Below are 17,928 nucleotides of genomic sequence, written 5' to 3' on the forward strand. Positions count from 1 at the left end.
TATTGATCCTACCTCAAAATTTATTATTTAATGTTGCAACAAATCATTCATCGATCTTCTCAATATCAAATAACGTGTCCGAAATTTCTCAATTAAGTGGAAGATATTGAACCTGTGTAATAAGGATGTTTTTGAGAAAAATTCTTTTCGGAGCTCATTTAAATATCCTTTCTAATGATATAGGGTGGTAAGGTAAGGTGTGGTATGTGTTAAGGGTGGTACATGTTTCCCTCTTAAAACTACTTCTTTCGAAGTTACCTATGTATGTACTTGAATGTCTAGGAGGAAGGGATATGCAGTGCAGCCTGGATTACCAATTTTAATTTCATGATGCGTTTGGGTGGTAAGAAGAATTTTGAAATTTTCCCAGGTAGCAAAAGATATTTTTAGTCAGCTGAACTCTTCGCGTTTTCGAAAAATCCCTTGAAATAAAGATACTTTTAAAAAATGAAGGCTGGATGGATAAGTTCCGCAGTAAAATCTTACTCACGCGAGTCTAAAGTTAAAATATTCCTAAAAATCTTGTAAATTTATCTTTTATGAAATATTTTCGGGTAAAGGGGGGGGGGGTCCAAAACCTCTGCCCCCTCCCCCGTCTGCACCACTGAAAATTTGAAACATTTTTTAAAGAATTCCTCCGTAAGTTTGAGAGAAAATCTCTTGTGCATGGTCAAATATTCTAAATCAGATTCAAAGTAAGAACCTCTTGCTGAATTTCGACTGTTTAATCGTTTCAAGATATGAATACAACAATTTGGTTTACATCTAAAAGCCGTTTCAACAATTTCCAGCGCGAATTTATGTCGACATTCGAGTAAAAATGTTCCAATAGATGCAAATTTTGGCAATTTTAAACTCTTAAATTTCTCAGAAAAAATTTGAACGGTGAACTTCCATACGAATTCGCAACTTATATAACGAGGTTGACGTTTAAAACATCAACGAATTGACGGTTCAAAAACATGAAAACATCTGAAAATTTTGACCACCTGCCTTGGTATTTAGGAAAATGCCTGATATGACAAATTTAATTTTTATCTTTTTTTATTCTTCTTTTGCACTTTGATGTCTGCAATTGATAAAAGGTTTCGCTCACCTGAACGATTTTCGTCATCTCGTGAATGTCTATGACACCATTTCCGTCGACGTCGTACATTCTGAACGCCCATTTTAATTTTTCTTCCGGAGTCCCGGATGAGGTCACATCGATAGCCAACAGGAATTCCTGAGAACAAACAAAGAGAATAAGCCGTTATGAGTGATATAAATCTGGTTTACTTTTTAAAAAAGAACGAAGAACACGATGAAGAATAAAGCTATTGAACGTCACATGGCTTCCAATTGAAGTAACTAAAACCTTGACTAAAAGATGGTTTCATTATACCATTTCGTTTAAGCTACATATGAACTAAATCCCAAATCCCCGAAAAAGAGGCAAAAAAAGACCCTTCCTTTTGACAGGTTCTTTCAAAGGCTCTTATAAAATTTCACCAATAGTGATTATTGAAAGTTATCAATATTGATAACTTTCTGAGGTAGGAAAAAAGTCGCTTGGATCTATACTGTCCAGACTCTTAATAACATTGACAAGAAAAAATACTCTTGATTCAATCGGATATTTCCTTGAATCGAAGAGCCGAGCCTCTGATTTAAGCAAATTTCCTTCTGACTCAAGCAAAAATTCAATTAAATCAGGATCATTTTTTCTTGTCAACATTTTCAAGAGTCTGGATTCTGAATCAAAGCTACTTTTTTTCCAGTGTGTTTTTTCTCCATGTAAATGTATGTAAGACAATCGATATTTAGTGAGTCAGCTTGTCTCGCCTAAATCGATATTTTTAAAGGATTCAAATGAAGGACAAATTTCCCACCCTACAATATCGTCACTGCCTTCCATCCCTTATCCAGAAGCTCATGATATTTGAACATAGTGATGAGAACCACTATAACACCAGTTAAGATTGGATAGGTTTGAATGTGAAAAACCACAAACTCTCTCTTGCTGACATACTATTTCTAACTATGTTTTTTTTATTTTTTTAACTTCCTATGCACTTATAGTTTTAGTAGCTTACTGCTAGTAGTTTTGCCTTGCCTATGACTTTCGCTTTTTGTAGTTTTGCCTTGATAATGACCATAAGGGTCGAAAAGCTTCGGCAATGATTTAATAAAATAGTTTTCTCAAAATATCACCTTGGCTTTGTGGTTTTTCACATTCAAACCAATCCAAGAAGCTCATGAGTTGATTTCGAGATAAGGCTGGCAACACTGCCGAACCGTCGCGGTTAGCAAAGCGGAAGAGAAGGCCACTTTCGGACGACAGCGCGACGCAAGGAAAGCGCAAACATGGGACCGCAGGGCACAGACAGTCGCGAGCCGGGGAAAAAAGCAATGGGCCGTAAAGACGGGCGACCGGAAAAATATATTAAAAAAAGAGCCGCCCAAAAAACCCAATTTTAAGGTGAGGACGAAGGAAAGAGCCGAGCGAGAACGAGGGAAATGATTTATCACGGGCCGACCAGAGGTTTTCTTATCCGCGCGGATATTGGCTCGCCGCGGGTTTTAAGGGCTTTCTCCGGGGTCAATCGATACGCATCGCCCAGGGCCGAGGGTGCCCGCTCCGGTAAATACTTTTCCTATAACCATGTCAGCCGCAGTCGATTGGACAAAAGGCTAAAAAAAACCTAGAGGAAAGGAATTCACCAACGCGTGGAGACGTTTTCGATCATGGTGTCCAGGGGTCCTATTCATGGTCGTTTCCTAAACAGCTCTTTTCCTTCAGGAGACCCCGTTTGGTTTACACTGTGATGAAGGGTGGGCTAAAGAAGCCCTCAAAATAGAATCATAAAATAAAATAAAAAAAAAAAAAAAAAAAAAAAAAAAAAAAAAATTATTGCGGTTGCAGAATCCTCAAATGTATTAAAGACCTCAAATAACTTTTCTTTAAAAACAAAACAAAAAACAATTTTTGCTGATCTTTAGTAAAATTTCGCGGTGTAACTTCGAAAATGGGTTCTTGAAAGGGACTATCACGATTCATTGGCGAGTCCACGGGGGGGGGGGGGGGGGGGGGGGGGGTAGGGAGCATGCGTCTCCCATTCTCCAAAAAAAAAAAAGGAGGAAGAAGGAAGGAATGAAAGAAAGATGAGGGGAAAACGTTTATATTTGGTAATTACTCAGGACGAAATTGACTCAAACTGCATATTGGATGCTTTAAGATTTTCAAAAATTTCTGGAGGAGCCCCTTTTAAAACACAAAAAATCGCCATGATTCTGACATACGTTAGGATAGTTATTTTTGAGAATTGGCAATGCATTTTTTTTGGTCTTTAAAATTTTACAGTGTCAAATCATTGCAATTCCTTGAAAGAATCTATATTTCCAAAGTTACTCTATTTTATACTTGTAAATTATTATATCCTTCATTCGCTGAGGAGATGAAAAAAATAATAAAAATGCAACGATATCCTGGAGCAACTTTAAACTTTCAGTTTTTCATTCGAATAAGGACAATTTGATAGATATCGAACATTCTATAGCCTCGGGAGTAAACTTAGCACAATACAGCAATTGCATGGAAGTAATTGTTTTATTGAGATATCCTTGACGAGGTGCCATTACTGTAATGGAAGATTCCCTGGAAGTCGGCCAGGCTTCTGATGTAGTACGGCGTCAGCGTTTATATCTTGAAAACTTTCGATGTTACTTCTTGGAAGTAATAACAGTCAGTAATCACAGCGTCGTATGTATCCTAGAGCTACTTGGAAACACGTTCCGAAGATGATTTCTTGGAATGTGCGCTGATAAATATACAGCCCGAGTACATTTGAATCAATCGCGTTCAAAAAGGAACAAGTCTATTGTTGCACGAGCCTTGGCCTGCATAAAAGAACTTACTAAGACTCATCGACGAATGGACCTGCTCCCTTTTGAAAAAACTGATTCACTTGTCCTTTCGTATTCTCGCGTACGAACGAAACGCCTTCATACTCAAGGATATGCAGCCGGCACTGCAGGCCCTATCTTCTGAGTAAAGAAATACCCATTTACTAAGAAAAATGGAACTAAATTACGGCAGAGGAAACAAGTTTCTTGGCAATGTCTCGTTGCTAAGAGAACATAGGAGCTCGTTGCGTCGAAACAGCGACTTCTCGAGCCAAGTAACATTTTAACCGTGTCATTGGAGATTCAATTTTTATGAATTTTTGTCTACTGAAACAACCAAATTCTTTCATATTGACGAAGAATCTCCCGTTTTTAATGATAAAAGCGAATGGGAGAAAAAAATCAAAGACTCTAGACCACACGTCCGAACCGAAGTTAAGGTCTCTAAGTTCTAAGTTCCTAACTTAATCTCACGGAGAAAAGGACTGAACTTCATTGCATATGAAACAAGAAAGTTCTCGGCAGTACGAACCAACCTTCAGTTCAGAGAACCGAGATTTTTGGGAGGGTAGTTTTTTCTCGGATCTCGGCCACCAACATACATGTTGACCAACATGACATACAGGTCCGGGTTTTTCTTCGAAATTGTATATTTTTTAATTTATTTTACGACTGAAAATGACTCAGTTTTGAGTCGGAACGTCTCGGGTTTTTAGTGCTATAATTTTAGCCTTCTGTACCGTGTTTTACCCCATGTTTTTTTTTTTTTTTTTTTCATGTTACCATTGTCTTGGGCTGCTTCGTAAAAATGTGTGCTGAGCAATATAGCTTAAGGGTCCAGTCCCACAGGCTGTAGGACCCAGCCCTTCTGCCTGTAGTTGGCGCTATTTTATTTAAACACTGGAAAAAAAAAACACATTGGATCTAGAGTCCAGACTCTTGAAAACCTTGACAAGAAAAAATACTCTTGATTCAATCGGATTTTTGCTTGAATCCAAACGAAATCTGCTTAAATTAGATGCTTGGTTCTTGATTTAGGCTAGATTCTGATTGAATCAAGAGTACTTTTTCTTGTCGATGTTTTTTAGAGTCTGGACTCTAGATCCAATGTGTTTTTTTTTCCAGTGAAGTATTGGCTAAGTTGTTTTTTTCCGTGTTGTTGAGCAGATCCAAGCAAACGAAGTAGCGTCGATTTCCAAGTTTAATTCATTTCAATTTAATTCATGCCTCACCCGATTGCATTACTTAGATTGTTAAAGCGGGGTCCCTCGAATACACTTCCCTGCCTAAAACCAAAATCTTGGCACTCCACACGAACCGAAGTTTTTGCTTCTACATGCTGAATTGCTGAATCGAAAATTCTAATAGGCTGTATGAACGGAAGGATATGTGTGCGTCGGTTCAACAAGTTCTCCGAGAACAGTGTTGCAACCGGTTCGCCCCGAACCCGCACCTTCATCGAAGAATCATCGCGTTCCGTGGCCCGAGCGGCAAGCGCGGAGGATCCGAGAAAATAATTGACCTGGTTTTTCGAACCGGGAGCGCGTTTGGATATTGCATAGGGAGTGAATCGCAGGCGTTTGTGTACTCAACGGAGAGGCCCCCTCCCTGGAAACGTTGTATTTACATACGCTGAGACTACCGAGGGGAAGGGATTACCCGGCAAATAGGGAGGGGGTGAGTAACGCTATTCAGCGTCCCGCAACTTCAAAGCTCGCCGCCCTCTCGAGCTTCTCTGAGCTTTTGTGCGAGCTTTTCGTGCCAGGTTGTCAGATTGGGCTGCTCCGTTGGAAATCTTGGAGTGAAACCCGGAGTTCATTTCTTTCCAGTGGACTGATTATTCATTGAAATTGATGTACAAAGAAAAAATGATGCGATCCTTATTGGTTAAAATGGTCGGTTGTTAAAGACTAGGGGGAAAATGATAGACTAACTGTTAGGTCTCTCGTGAGTTGCCGTTAGTTAGTCTATTACTCACATGTTCATTGCACCCGCTTCCATCAATAGGATCGCTTATTTTTCCCTTTGCCTTCTTTCTCTATCGCTTTGTCTATCAATTTCAATAATCAGCCCGTTGGAGGGATACAAGTATAAAATGAATTCTCGATGAGAGTGAAGTTAATTCCAAAAAAAGTATTCAATTTCACGCAGAACTGGGAATGTTCTGGGGAGGGGTTTTTTTTCGGAAGGAGGTCTGTTGAGCACCGAGATGTATTCTACCAAAAAGGGATTTTTTCAGCTAGTGGGGTGGGAAGGGGCTCTTTGGGTAAGTTTTGAACATTAAGACAATTCAGGAGAACTTTTGACTTGATCTTGTCAAAAAAAATTGATGAGAAAAATATTGAAAGAGGACAAAAATTTCACATCGTTATTTCACATAATACCTCATATTTTCTGAAGGTTTTTAAACTACAAACTTCAAACTGCAATAATGTTAGTTTAGTAATTATAGAAAAAAAATCGGTGTCTTTCATCCCAAAATATTCGTAAGATTCTCTCCTACGCTCCGGTGTTAAAACGAATTCGAGTTTGAATCTAATGGTGCCGCTATTTCCGTAGCGTTGGAAATTTAAGGCTAAGTCGCAAAAGTAAAAATATATTTGATCTTACTCCGTCGCACCTATCTGGAGGCGAGACTAACATTAAGGTACTTCGACAGTGGCGCGGTGCGGCGGAATCATCACGAATCGTCGGGAGTAATATAAAGTCAAGAGTTTCGGGGCGAAATGAGGGATGAATATTTCACCGAGAGTCCCGGTGCCAAGGACCCGAGTATGTCTCCGGAAGGTTGCCAAGTCGTCGCGAAAGAACAGGCTTTCATTTTTAACTCCGTTAAAAAAATCCAATTTCCAACATCGATCTGACAACTTTCAGAACTGAGAAACTAATTCAGGAAAGAAAACTGCTTCAGGTCTTTCCCCTCGCCCCTTTCTCTACACGAGCGGAGCCATAGCTTCGTCATCGCTCGACGCGAGTCTCGAATAAACGTATAATATTCTGGTAGATCGCTAGACAATTGGACGTATTTATGCTAAAAGGAACTATGTTGGACACAAACCGTATGCACATAGTTCCTTTTAGCATAAATACGTCCAATTATTTGGACAGCTCTCATCAAGAGGGCGCCGACTTCTCAGGAAAAAGGAGGTCTGTTTGTCAAAATTGGCTGGCAGAATCCGACGCGATGGTGAGATTCCAAAACGACGTATCTTGGCTTGCTACGTCACAGACTTCCCGTCACACTTTGCCGCTTTCCTCACGAAAGAACGTAACTACATTTCGATGTTGCTAAATTTCCCCTCACGCACTGCGTTTTAACCAAGAGAATCTTTGGAGTCCTTAACTGAAAGTTTCACCAATTTTCCTTTTGATCTCATGCAAAAATCAGACAAGTTTTTAACGAAAATTGCGCTGGTTTATTCTTGTAAAAAACTGAATTATCCGAGTCAATTTTGCAACGTTAAAATAGAGTTACGCTCCTTCATCCAGGAGACGACGACTTCAAGTATTCGGTGGAAAACTATTCAACTTCATAACTTGAAAAGTTCCCAGATTTTTCTTCTACGCGTGCAGAATACGCTTCAAAAATGTCAATGAGTGATGTTGAGCCTCGATGAAGATTGAATTTCGAATCGATTTCGAGCGAAATAGACCATTTCAATCGTTTGATGACTGATGGTTACAAAGCAGCATTCCTCTTTGATCAAAATTGGACGGTCCAATACATCATTTTTTGCCGAACGGAACATTTCTGCGGATCTTTAATTTGAAAATAATACAAAGTGATGATTTTAGAACTGATGACTCTCGACACTTGGTTGAGAATTAGTTCCGGAATTTGATCGTCTTTCGAGGCTTGTTCATTCGATACTTTCCGAATACAGATTTGGCTCTAATTTGAGAGAAACCTGCTGAAAGATATCGCTAACACAGAAAACGCCGGCTGTATCGGAACATACAACTATTTTAACGCGAGAGAGCTGGTGTTGCATACTTCCCATTTTGAAGGCGATTTGACACGACCGAAACAACGCAGTAGGTGCTGTACTGTGCTGTGTTTCACGAACTAAGGCAATGAGCGGACATCATTTTGAAAAGGTGACGCAGGTCTGGTCCTTGAGAGCTTTTCATGTTTTTACTTTTCTAAGTTTTTCAGTTCTCTTTTCGCTCGTTGCGCTGGAAGGCGCTCTTCTCCCAGAAACACGCTAAACGAAAATGAGTGTTGAATTTTTTACAAGAAAATGTTGGATCTGTCTTCCGACCTTTAATGAGATACATTTTGCAAAATACATTTCATACTTTTTTGGGGTATCAAATCAGTGTTTTCCCTCAGATTTTACTATTGGCTGTTACTCGTAGCACGTGAAAATTGTCCTTTTCATGATGCTCTGTCAAGGGCCTCTTTACGTCGGCAACGTCGTTTTTAGGACATGGCAAATTACTCCTCAGATTATATTTTTTAAAAGAAAACTAACGAAAAGTTGGAAGGATTTAGCCGTAATCAGCCTAGCTACCTATGTTTCACGTTGCCTGATTCTCTCTCATACTTAAATTTGTTTAACCAAAAACTAAGCATCGGAAAAAATTCGCCAACGCCGCGTCGTTACGGTTCGATCCGTCCAATTTTTCTCAAAATGTTCTGCAAATTTTCTCCTTTTCTTCAAAAATATTCTCAAAAAATTTTAAGGACATATTTTGGTTGATTTTCTTTTGAATGAATAAAATGATTGGAGATTTGACACGCTTAAATAAAGATACGCGCTTTTCGACTTTAACGATCAATGTGAGGCTTGCTTGTGGAGCAGATGCGAGCTATTCAAATATGACTATGAGTACGAACCTTAAAGGAAAAGAAGAGGAAGATGGTGATGGAATACAGATACGCGTTTTTTGACTTCAGCCATCGGTATGAAGCTTCCCTGTGGAGAAGAGCTGTTTCAGAATAACTATGATACGACCGCTGGAGGGAGACTCTTCTCTTTTTTTAGCTGCGGGTAAAGTTCGCAAGAGTTCCATTACTTTTAAACCTCCGATTCGCCGGGAATAATCTTGCGCTATCGAAGGAGCCGGGTTGAGCCCGAGCAAATAAAGCAGTCAATGAAACGCGTGTAAATAAGGGCCAAAGCGATCGCTTCGTCCTCGTATATTCTCAAGAGCGTCGTCCCATCGACTGGAAATTAAACTCCGTCGTCCTCGAGAAGAAAGCCGTATGCGCCCTCAAACGTTGCCAAATTCCCTCTAATATGTAAATATTTTCGAGGAACTTTTAAATATTTTTCTTTTGATTTTTCAGAGAATTTGGTTCGCAGCAACCCTATGGAGAAGGCATAGAAAAGAGCACGACAAAACATGATTCTTCTTCAAAATTTCATGAGGGAACGAATAACATAACGAAGATTCACGAAATCGATGGCTAAACAAGAATCAAGTTTTTGCAATGAACACTGTATTGCTTAAATGACTGAAATACAAATGGTGTCAGTAATATTATCTGACTTCCATTAGATCTGCGTATCATAATCGGTAACATCTCATTCAGAAAGTTGATATCTGAATTTCCTCTTGTGCAAATTGTTCCCTTCCTAAGATTTTGAAGATAAAACTTATGCCTTTTTTGTTCTCTTGTTCGGGCATTTAATAGTGGTCCGTTTATCAGGGTGACAACTTCTCTGTTATTTCAAAATTCCTTGACATTTCAGGGATTTTGAACATCAGATTTCCTAACTTTTTCCTCACTTTTTTATCTTCATTTGTACCATTTTCTTTTTCCCTTCCATGATTTCTCGCGCGAATTCTTTTGGAGAAAATTTTAAGCGCAAAGTTTCTTGAAATTGAAAAATACCATGTTTTGGCTGACAGAAAAAAATGGTAAGATTTTGCGGCAAAATCCACTGATTTTTTAAAATCTTCCCTGACTTTTTGAGAAATAATCACTCTCTTTAATCTGAAGTATCTGAAAGTTAGGGCATCATTCTCCCACTTATACAAAAATCACCCGTTTCAACCGATGGGATCCCTCCGCAGGGTGTCTACTAAAACAAGATGGCCAAAAATCAGTACTTTTTCGGTGAATTCCCAAGAAATTCAGTATCTCCTCAACAGAAAAATTCGATGCTTTTTCAGTACCTCCATTTGACGAGATTCGAAAAATCTCAAAAATTTGAATTTCTCGCTCAAATTGCGACAAAATGACAAGAAAGTGAATAAAATTCCGGACCTCCTTGCGGAATTTCCGCACTTTTTCAGTGCCACCGGACCGCCCTTAAAAAATCAGTACTATTTCCGGGCTTCTCAGAAATTCCGGACTTATAGACACCCCGCTCCGTTTTCTTCCCCTTTTTTAATTTGTCTACCACTTTGTCTATCAATTTCAATAATCAGCCTGCTAAATATTTAATCAGGGGAAATTAGGCAACATCCAAATGTTCGTACGGCGTTTTTCCGTAGCACGGCAGCAAACGAGCGTTGCCGTGCTCCTGGCATCCCACCTGCGCGCATTAAAAATCCAGCTTCCAACCCTACTCAGCGAAAACCCCTCATCTCCAACCTAAATCATACGTGTGGATACGCGGTTTATCCGAGCCCCAGGGCTTGATCCTCGGGGATCCCGGCGAACCGCGCCCATTAATTTCCCGCGTTCCCGCCGAAGCAACAACCGTCGCTGCTTATTTATTGTTCTTCGGGCGGCTTCTGCCTTGTTCCTTCGCCCCGAGTTTTTCTCCCGAGATCGCGACGACAGGCCTCGTCTTGCCATGCATCCCTGATGAAGAGCTTCCACGATGACGTCATAATTCTGCACTGTTCGAAAAAAAATTCAAAGTGAGTGAAAATGGCTGAGTTTCATAATTTATTCATTTTCGAGTGCTCTGATGTTCCCTGGCCTTCGAATAAAACCTTTATTTATACTAATTCCTTTTAAATTCTTGCTAGTTCCTTTTGAATTCTTAGTTCTGCTAAACGCTGCTGGCGAAAGTCGTACACTTTTCCGATGAATTTCCAGAATATTCCAGGTTGCATTAATTCTCTGACTTTCCAGGTTATCTACACTGGAAAAAAACACATTGGATCTAGAGTCCCGACTCTTGAAAACAATGACAAGAAAAAAGACCCTTGATTCAATCAGATTTAAGCTTAAATCAAAAGGAAATCCGCTCAAATTAAGAGGCTTGGTTCTTGATTTAAGCTTAAATCTGATTGAATCAAGAGTATTTTTTCTTGTCGATGTTTTTCAGAGTCTGGACTTTGGATCCAATGTGTGTTTTTTTCCAGTGTAGACCGCCGGTAACCCTAAAATGGGGACTGGGTTAAATACCTTCTGAATCTCTTGAGTGGTTGTAAAATTGCAGTTAAATAGCTACAAGGCCGGATTTAGAAGGAGAGCGCAAAGGGCGTCAAGGAGAAGGAGATAAAAAGGGAAGAAAAAATAAGGAGAAGACGGAGAAAAGAAGAAAACAGGACGCTTACATTTGGTAGTTATTCATACTTATTGACGACTCAAACTGCAAGTTGGACGCTTTAAAATTTCGAAAATTTTCTTCGGGAAGCCTTTCTTTTACCCCTCGTGTTCAAAATTTCTGAGTCCGCCTATGATGGATAGCTCCGTACCTTTTTAAGAAAAAATTTCCCCACTAGCCCAAGACTTTCGTGACGCCAAGCGTGAGACAGGGATCCTACACTCAAGCATTCTCTGAGCCCTTAACGCTATTTTACGAAACAAGGTGTCTACTAGAACAGGCTAGAATCAGTACTTTTACAGTACTTTTTCAGTACATTCCCAAGAAATTCAGTACCACCTTAACGAACAAATCAGTACTTTTTCAGTACTTCTATTTGACAAAATTCGGAAAATTTCAAAATTTTGAATTTCTCGCTCAAATTTGCCACAAAAATGAAAAAATTCCGGACCTCCTTGCAGACATTCCGCACTTTTCAAGTACTTCCGGACCGCCTTTAAAAAATCAGTACTTTTTCTGGACTTTCTGGAAATTTCGGACTTGTCGACACCCTACCGCAAAGAGGAAAATCAAAAATTTACGACAGCCTCATTCAAAAAGGCAGCCCTGCAGACGTAGAGGGGATGGTGGTACGTAAGAGCGCGCGCCCCCCGGAAAACTCGTCGCCCCCGCCCGCGTTACGAGGAAGCAAGGGACCGAGAAAGTGCAGTAAATCATTTGCATTCACTCGGAGGCAATTTCGCGGACAATCATCCGGCCGAAATTAGGCGCGCTAATGAGCGAGGGTCCGGCTCCGGGGCCCCAACACCCGTCGCCGATCTTAACGAGTTCTTGAAGAGGAGCCGGCCCCGGAAATCCCTTGATTTATCGCGCCCCGTAATTTCCCACCGGCCGAGCGGACCCTCCGGTGGCGCGGGACCAGACCGCCACCGCTGGCGATAAAGAACCCCAAGCAACACGGCCAGCCGCTTTCCAACTCCCGCTTGAAAAATAGCCGCTCGAGGGCTCGAAATTTACGATTTTCTACTTGCAAAGCGGAAGTGGGTCAGTGGGTGAGCGTTAATAATACTGCCGGGCTAAGGTGGAACATCGTACGAACCATCGGGTGTTACCACATTTCCTTCGACAAATCACAAATTTTTAGGAAAATTCGGGCATGAACCACCTCCGAAGTTACACAGGATTTCGTTCGTAATTTGATCTAAAAATTTTGCAAATTTCGAGGAAAAGTGTTCATAATTTTCTTCAAAAATACATATTTTTTGAGAAAAAATTTGGCAACATGCGAATGCTTATACATAGTTTTTACTTAGCACGGTAGAATGGGCTAAGAGATCTGCCGCATAATACATATAATACTACCCCAAAAGAGTAGTCAATTTCAAAATCGAGTCTCCGTCAATGACTCTTTTAATTCTTTTTTTAATAGCTCTGGGCGTTAGCCAGCGTGGCCATAGTGTTCATTCTACAGCTCTCGCTATAATTACGTTGCTATGTTCAGTATAGCCCCCGTTACTTTCTTAAAAACCCATGCCGAAAAGTACAAGCGCAATTGTAGTCAAGAATACTAACAATAGCACATTTGGACCGCAGAAAGGAACCAAGCCATATCAGCTACTGCCTTTAGCTAGGCAATTTAATTTTTGCATGAAAACGATCGTTCAGAGCATTGTGCAAATTTCAGTAGATTTTCTTCATAGTACGAGGCAAATTCCTTAAAATTTTCGAAGGAATACGCACAAACGTTACCCTATGAAAAATAAAGTTGCTCAGTTGAATTTGGCAATAGATGATGTGGCTTGGTGCCTCCCTGTTAAACGCAGTCCAATTTTAGTCTGAGAAAAAACCGCAAAATCAGGAATAAAATTCTCGCCGTACGCCGTACGTTAAAGGAACGACTATAATTACGATCCTAGGACGCCTTCAATTTGGATGCGGGCAACACTGCTGGCGTGGCTGCAACAGGTGTAGCTCGGGCCCGGCGAGGGGCTCCGGCGACTGGCCGGCCAGAAAACACAATACAGTTCCTTAAACTTGGCGTTGATCCCTCCCGGCTGGGCTCCTCCCCCGCGCCCCCGGCCGGAACTTTGACGCGTCGCATGCACACTTGATAAATGACTTTGATCTGCTCCCCCGACAGTGGCTTTCTTCCGCAGTGGCAGGTCTAGTCCCGCCATCTGGAAATGCGAATTAGTTGAGGCCGGCCGCGGCCACCCAATTTCAACTAATGTTCCTTCTTTGAGATAAACTCGGGCTCTCTTCAGATTCCAGATTCGTATCCTACTCTGCCGTGCAAAGGAAAAACGCCGTATGAATCTTCAGGCGTTGCCACATTTCCGTTGGTACATCGCAAATTTTCGAGAAAATTTGTGAACGCTTTTCTTCCAATGTTTCAGGTAATGGAGATGTTGCATATTTGAGGAATTTGCGATTTGACCGTTGATTCTTATGTAAAAGTTCGCGAGAAACACGATGGTGCCACTGGTTTTCTCTGAAATCAACTCCCAAGCTCAAAAAAAGCTCTCAAGTTGATGTTAAAATGGAGGGGATATCCCACGCTATCCTGAGAGTCCACGTCTACATCAAGACAAACTCTCCATGCAAAGATAGGGAGCAAATACATTGATAGGGCTGCCACTTTATTTGGAGACTCTAAAACTGAAAACACAGCAACCCTGCTAATGTATTTGCTCCCTATCTTTGCATGGAGACGGAGAGTTCGTTTTGATGTAGAGGTGGACTCTCACGATAGCGTGGGATATCCCCTCCATTTTGGCCTCAATTTGAGAGCTTTTTTCGAGCTCGGGAGTTAATTTCAGAGAAAACTAGTGGCACCATCGTGTTTCTCGCGAAATTTTACATAAGAATCAATGGTCAAATCGCAAATCCCTCACACATGCAACATCTCCGTTGAGTGTGGCAAAATATGAATTCGGAATTTCGCTCGTAATAACGATTGACAAGCAACTAGTTGCAAGAGAATAAAATTCGCTAGGTGACGTCCGATGAATGTCAAAGTAAGCAAAGTAGGTTAGATTTGCTGAACCAATTTCTTAACTCGTTGGTAATTAATTATCACTGGTCAAGTCTGAACGTTGACTCCCGAAAGTAACACTCTACAGTAAGAGGAAGATAGCACAGCAAGCTCTCCACAGTACAGTAAATTGGATTGCATTTTGCAATAGGGAACCAGAAGCATTGCAATGATGCTAAGATTGTGCAACTTCACCATTCGCAATAAAAATACTGAAATCATGAAAAAGTATGAAATTTACATGGGAATATTTGTCTTAAATTTACAGTTTTTAGCAAGCAAAATAGAAACTGTAAATGGATAATCAGGTTTTTCTTCCAAGGCAAAAGAAGTTGCGCAATATTTGCATCATTGCAATGTTCCTGGTTCCTTTTTGCAAAATGCAATCCAATTATCTCTACTTGGAAAGTCTGGGAAACATTGACGTTGGAACGAGTGGCAAACACTGACGATGAGTTGATGATCTGACGCGGATCCAATGACGGTAGCTGGGGCCTCGAAAGTGCCGCAGCAATGAATTAGGCCACTGGGTTAAAATCCGTCCCTCTGCACCTCCAACCCCAGCCCATCCTGCCCCTCCTCCTCGCTATTATCTTGCTCCCCCGCGCTCTCCCGTTTTGGCGTGGATCGGATCCGGTCCCGAATCCTTCCGACTTGTCACTCGAAAATTGAGCCCAAAGCTGCGCCAGTTTTGATTGGCTCTCTATCATACCTCGCTAAGGAAGAACGCCTGTAAGCTTTTGGACGTTGCCGAAATTTCCTTTGATTGAATTAAGTATCCCATTAGTTTTTTAGCCCACTATTTTTCAGGCAATTTTATTCATGATTAAATATAGAGAGTCTGAAAGTTCCAAGGAAAAATGTTGCTAATGGAATCAGTGAGTTCGCAAACACCAACTCGGGTTTTTTCCGATTTTCATTTTTTTACGGTTTAGTAACACTGATGGATAGATGCATCTGCACGCAGAAGGAAATTTCGAAATTGCAATCGGAAGTGCTCGAAACAGCGACGGGAAAAGGGAAAAATCGAAGTACTTCATTGGAAATACCAATTTTTGGTCATTTCAAGGGAAACGCGGAGACCATCCGATTTTGCGGTTTTCTTTTTTCGGTTTAGTATACCTTGTACCAACAAGTTATATAAATATTCAAGCGTTATTCGGTCGAAAAATATAAAGTTTTCAGGGCAGACTATGAAAAATCAGTATCTGAAAGTCGGTGAGAACGAAAACGCACCAACTTGGAAATTTTTAAACGCTTAATTCTCTGTCATCAAACATGGAGTATCGATTTCAACTTGGTGCTTTACAAAGTCTCTAAGTACTTGTCCTTTAGCACCAAAAAGGTTTTTCTTATACTAACTTCTTCGCCCGCTGCGCAGTTTTAGGTGTTTCCTGAACAATTTTTTTATTTTTCCGAGTTGGTGTGTTTTCGAACTCACTGATTCAACTATCGTCAAAGATAGTAAATTCATCAGGAGAAATTTAACAACACTTGGATGATCATACGGCATTTCCTTTAGCAAGATAGTATTACTCGCTTCCCTTCGCAACAAGCATTCCTGTCAGAAAAATTTCTGTCGTTGGCAGCATAGAGCGGAGGATTGCGAGTTTACGCCTCCCGCCATCGCGCCTTCAATTTTGCAGATACAAAACTGACATCCGCCAAGTACGAATAGTTGTATCCCTCACGCATTGCGCAATGCTTGAAGTATCCTTATAGGTTTGTAGGCGCGTCATCGACGCGCGTTCTTTCTTTTGATCTGATTCCATATTGCGTAGAAAAGAAGTCTTGGGCATCTAAGGGTTAAATGAAATTAACTCAAATATCTCCTTGACATTCGCTCTCATAATTTTTGAATGAAAGAACAAGCAATTACAGAGCATTTCAGAGAAGTGTTGCCTAGTTCTCCTCTGAAAACACAAAACATGAGTGGATATTATTTTGCACCATCACCAATAACTGAAATATCGGATTGTTTTACTTAAGATACTTATGTATCATCAATCCTTATCAGCAATACTGATGATGAAGAAAACCTTATAAATAGTCAGACGTTGCCAAAATTCTTGCACTAAAATATTTGTTCGGGGAATGTTCTGAGTATTCGTCCTTAAAATGTTCATTACTACAAAATAAACAGCACAAAAATTATATGACAAGTTAAAATTAAAAATTCATAAGTTTTCTATGAACTTTCAAATTAAAATGCAGAAATTTGGCAAAGCGTACAGCTTATTTCCTTGGCGCGGCAGTGAACTCCGCATTTGGCTTTTTTTTTTTAAACTCCCAATCGAGACGTACCCTGCTTCTCGGCTCGAACCAATTGTATCGCGACCTTGCGAACTATCTATCTTCCCTCCGCTCCGCCGCCGATTCCTCCCTAACCTCATCACGTCAGAAAGCACCTCCTCTTAAAACCAATTTGGGAGCGCATAGGGAAAAACCGAGCGCCGGCGTTTTGGCGGGCGAAAATTGCTTCCCCGTGCGCGAAAGAGGAGCGCGAAAATAGCGGGGGCGGCGGTGGCGGTTCGAATCCATCATAAGGGAGGAAACAGGTCGTCGGAGATTAATTCATCAAGACAGCGTGACACCAACCTTGCAGCCATCACCCCACGCCCCCCTCCACCCCCGACCCGCGCGTTTCAATACGAGCAAGAGAAAAACAACGTATGAACATTCGAACGTTGCCAAATTTTGTGTTATTCTTGAAAACAACAACCCCCCCCCCCCCCTCAATCATAATAATGGATTGAAAGACGATGAAATGGTATGGTGAAACAGGAACGTTCTTCTCCAGAATATTAAATGGATTACAGTAATTTTTTTTTAAATTCAAGGTTGTCATTTTTAAATTTCAAGAACGACTAGTGAGATTCAGAATAAACACATAATGGGCTGGTGAAAGAGGAGGGGGAGGAGTAGAGGAGGGGAGACGAAAAAAAAGGAAAGAAGAAGAATAATAAGAAAAAGGAGAAGACGAAAAATTATACGAATAAGAAGAAGAAGAAGAGGGAGGAAGCAGAATAAGAAAAAGAATTTTCGAGAAGAGGAAAGACGTAGAGTAAGAGGAAGAAGAAGAAGAGAAAGAAGAAGAAGAAAAAAAGAAGAGGAAGAAAAAGAAGAAGAGGCAAGGCACAGCATTAGAAGAAGAAAGGAGGAAGAAGAAGAAGGAAGACGCAGAGGAAAAAGAAACAAAACGCAGAAGGTCAAGGATAAGAGAGACGCCTAAGAAAAATAGGGACGCCAAAGAAGAAAACTGAGAACAAGAGAAGAAGGGAGAGGGAAAAAAAGAAAAGGATGGGGATGTAAAAAAGGAAGAGAGGGAAAAGGATGAGAAGAAAAGGAAGAAGAAACACAAAGCAATATCTCACTCTTAGATAAATAAAAGAGAAAATAAGAAAACTGGCGCTTTTACGGTTAGCAGCCCACGCGTGTGCGTACTTTTTGTGCTCTTCGCGACAAGCCGAGTCTGCTCTCAGGAAGACTCACACATATTTTGTCTTTAAACTTTCAGACCTACGATAAAACTTGCGACTAAAATCAACCCAGATG

General features: G+C 40.7%; 2 protein-coding genes across 5 annotated transcripts in view; both read right to left on the reverse strand.

Moving 5' to 3' along the window:
• Positions 1–17,928, reverse strand: part of Nca (neurocalcin homolog) — a 355,612-nt gene that overhangs the window by 19,287 nt on the left and 318,397 nt on the right. The gene's annotated exons all lie outside the window — the stretch shown is intronic.
• LOC109031240 (neuronal calcium sensor 2) overlaps positions 1–17,928 on the reverse strand; it is a 342,919-nt gene that overhangs the window by 6,940 nt on the left and 318,051 nt on the right. For all 3 annotated transcript variants that reach the window (XM_072300829.1, XM_019042662.2, XM_019042671.2), the window contains one exon: positions 1,097–1,225. In XM_072300829.1, coding sequence (XP_072156930.1) covers positions 1,097–1,225 — 129 coding nt within the window. The remainder of the gene's footprint in view (positions 1–1,096; positions 1,226–17,928) is intronic.

Source organism: Bemisia tabaci, chromosome 5, assembly GCF_918797505.1.
Source record: "Bemisia tabaci chromosome 5, PGI_BMITA_v3".
In the NCBI taxonomy this organism is placed as follows: domain Eukaryota; kingdom Metazoa; phylum Arthropoda; class Insecta; order Hemiptera; family Aleyrodidae; genus Bemisia; species Bemisia tabaci.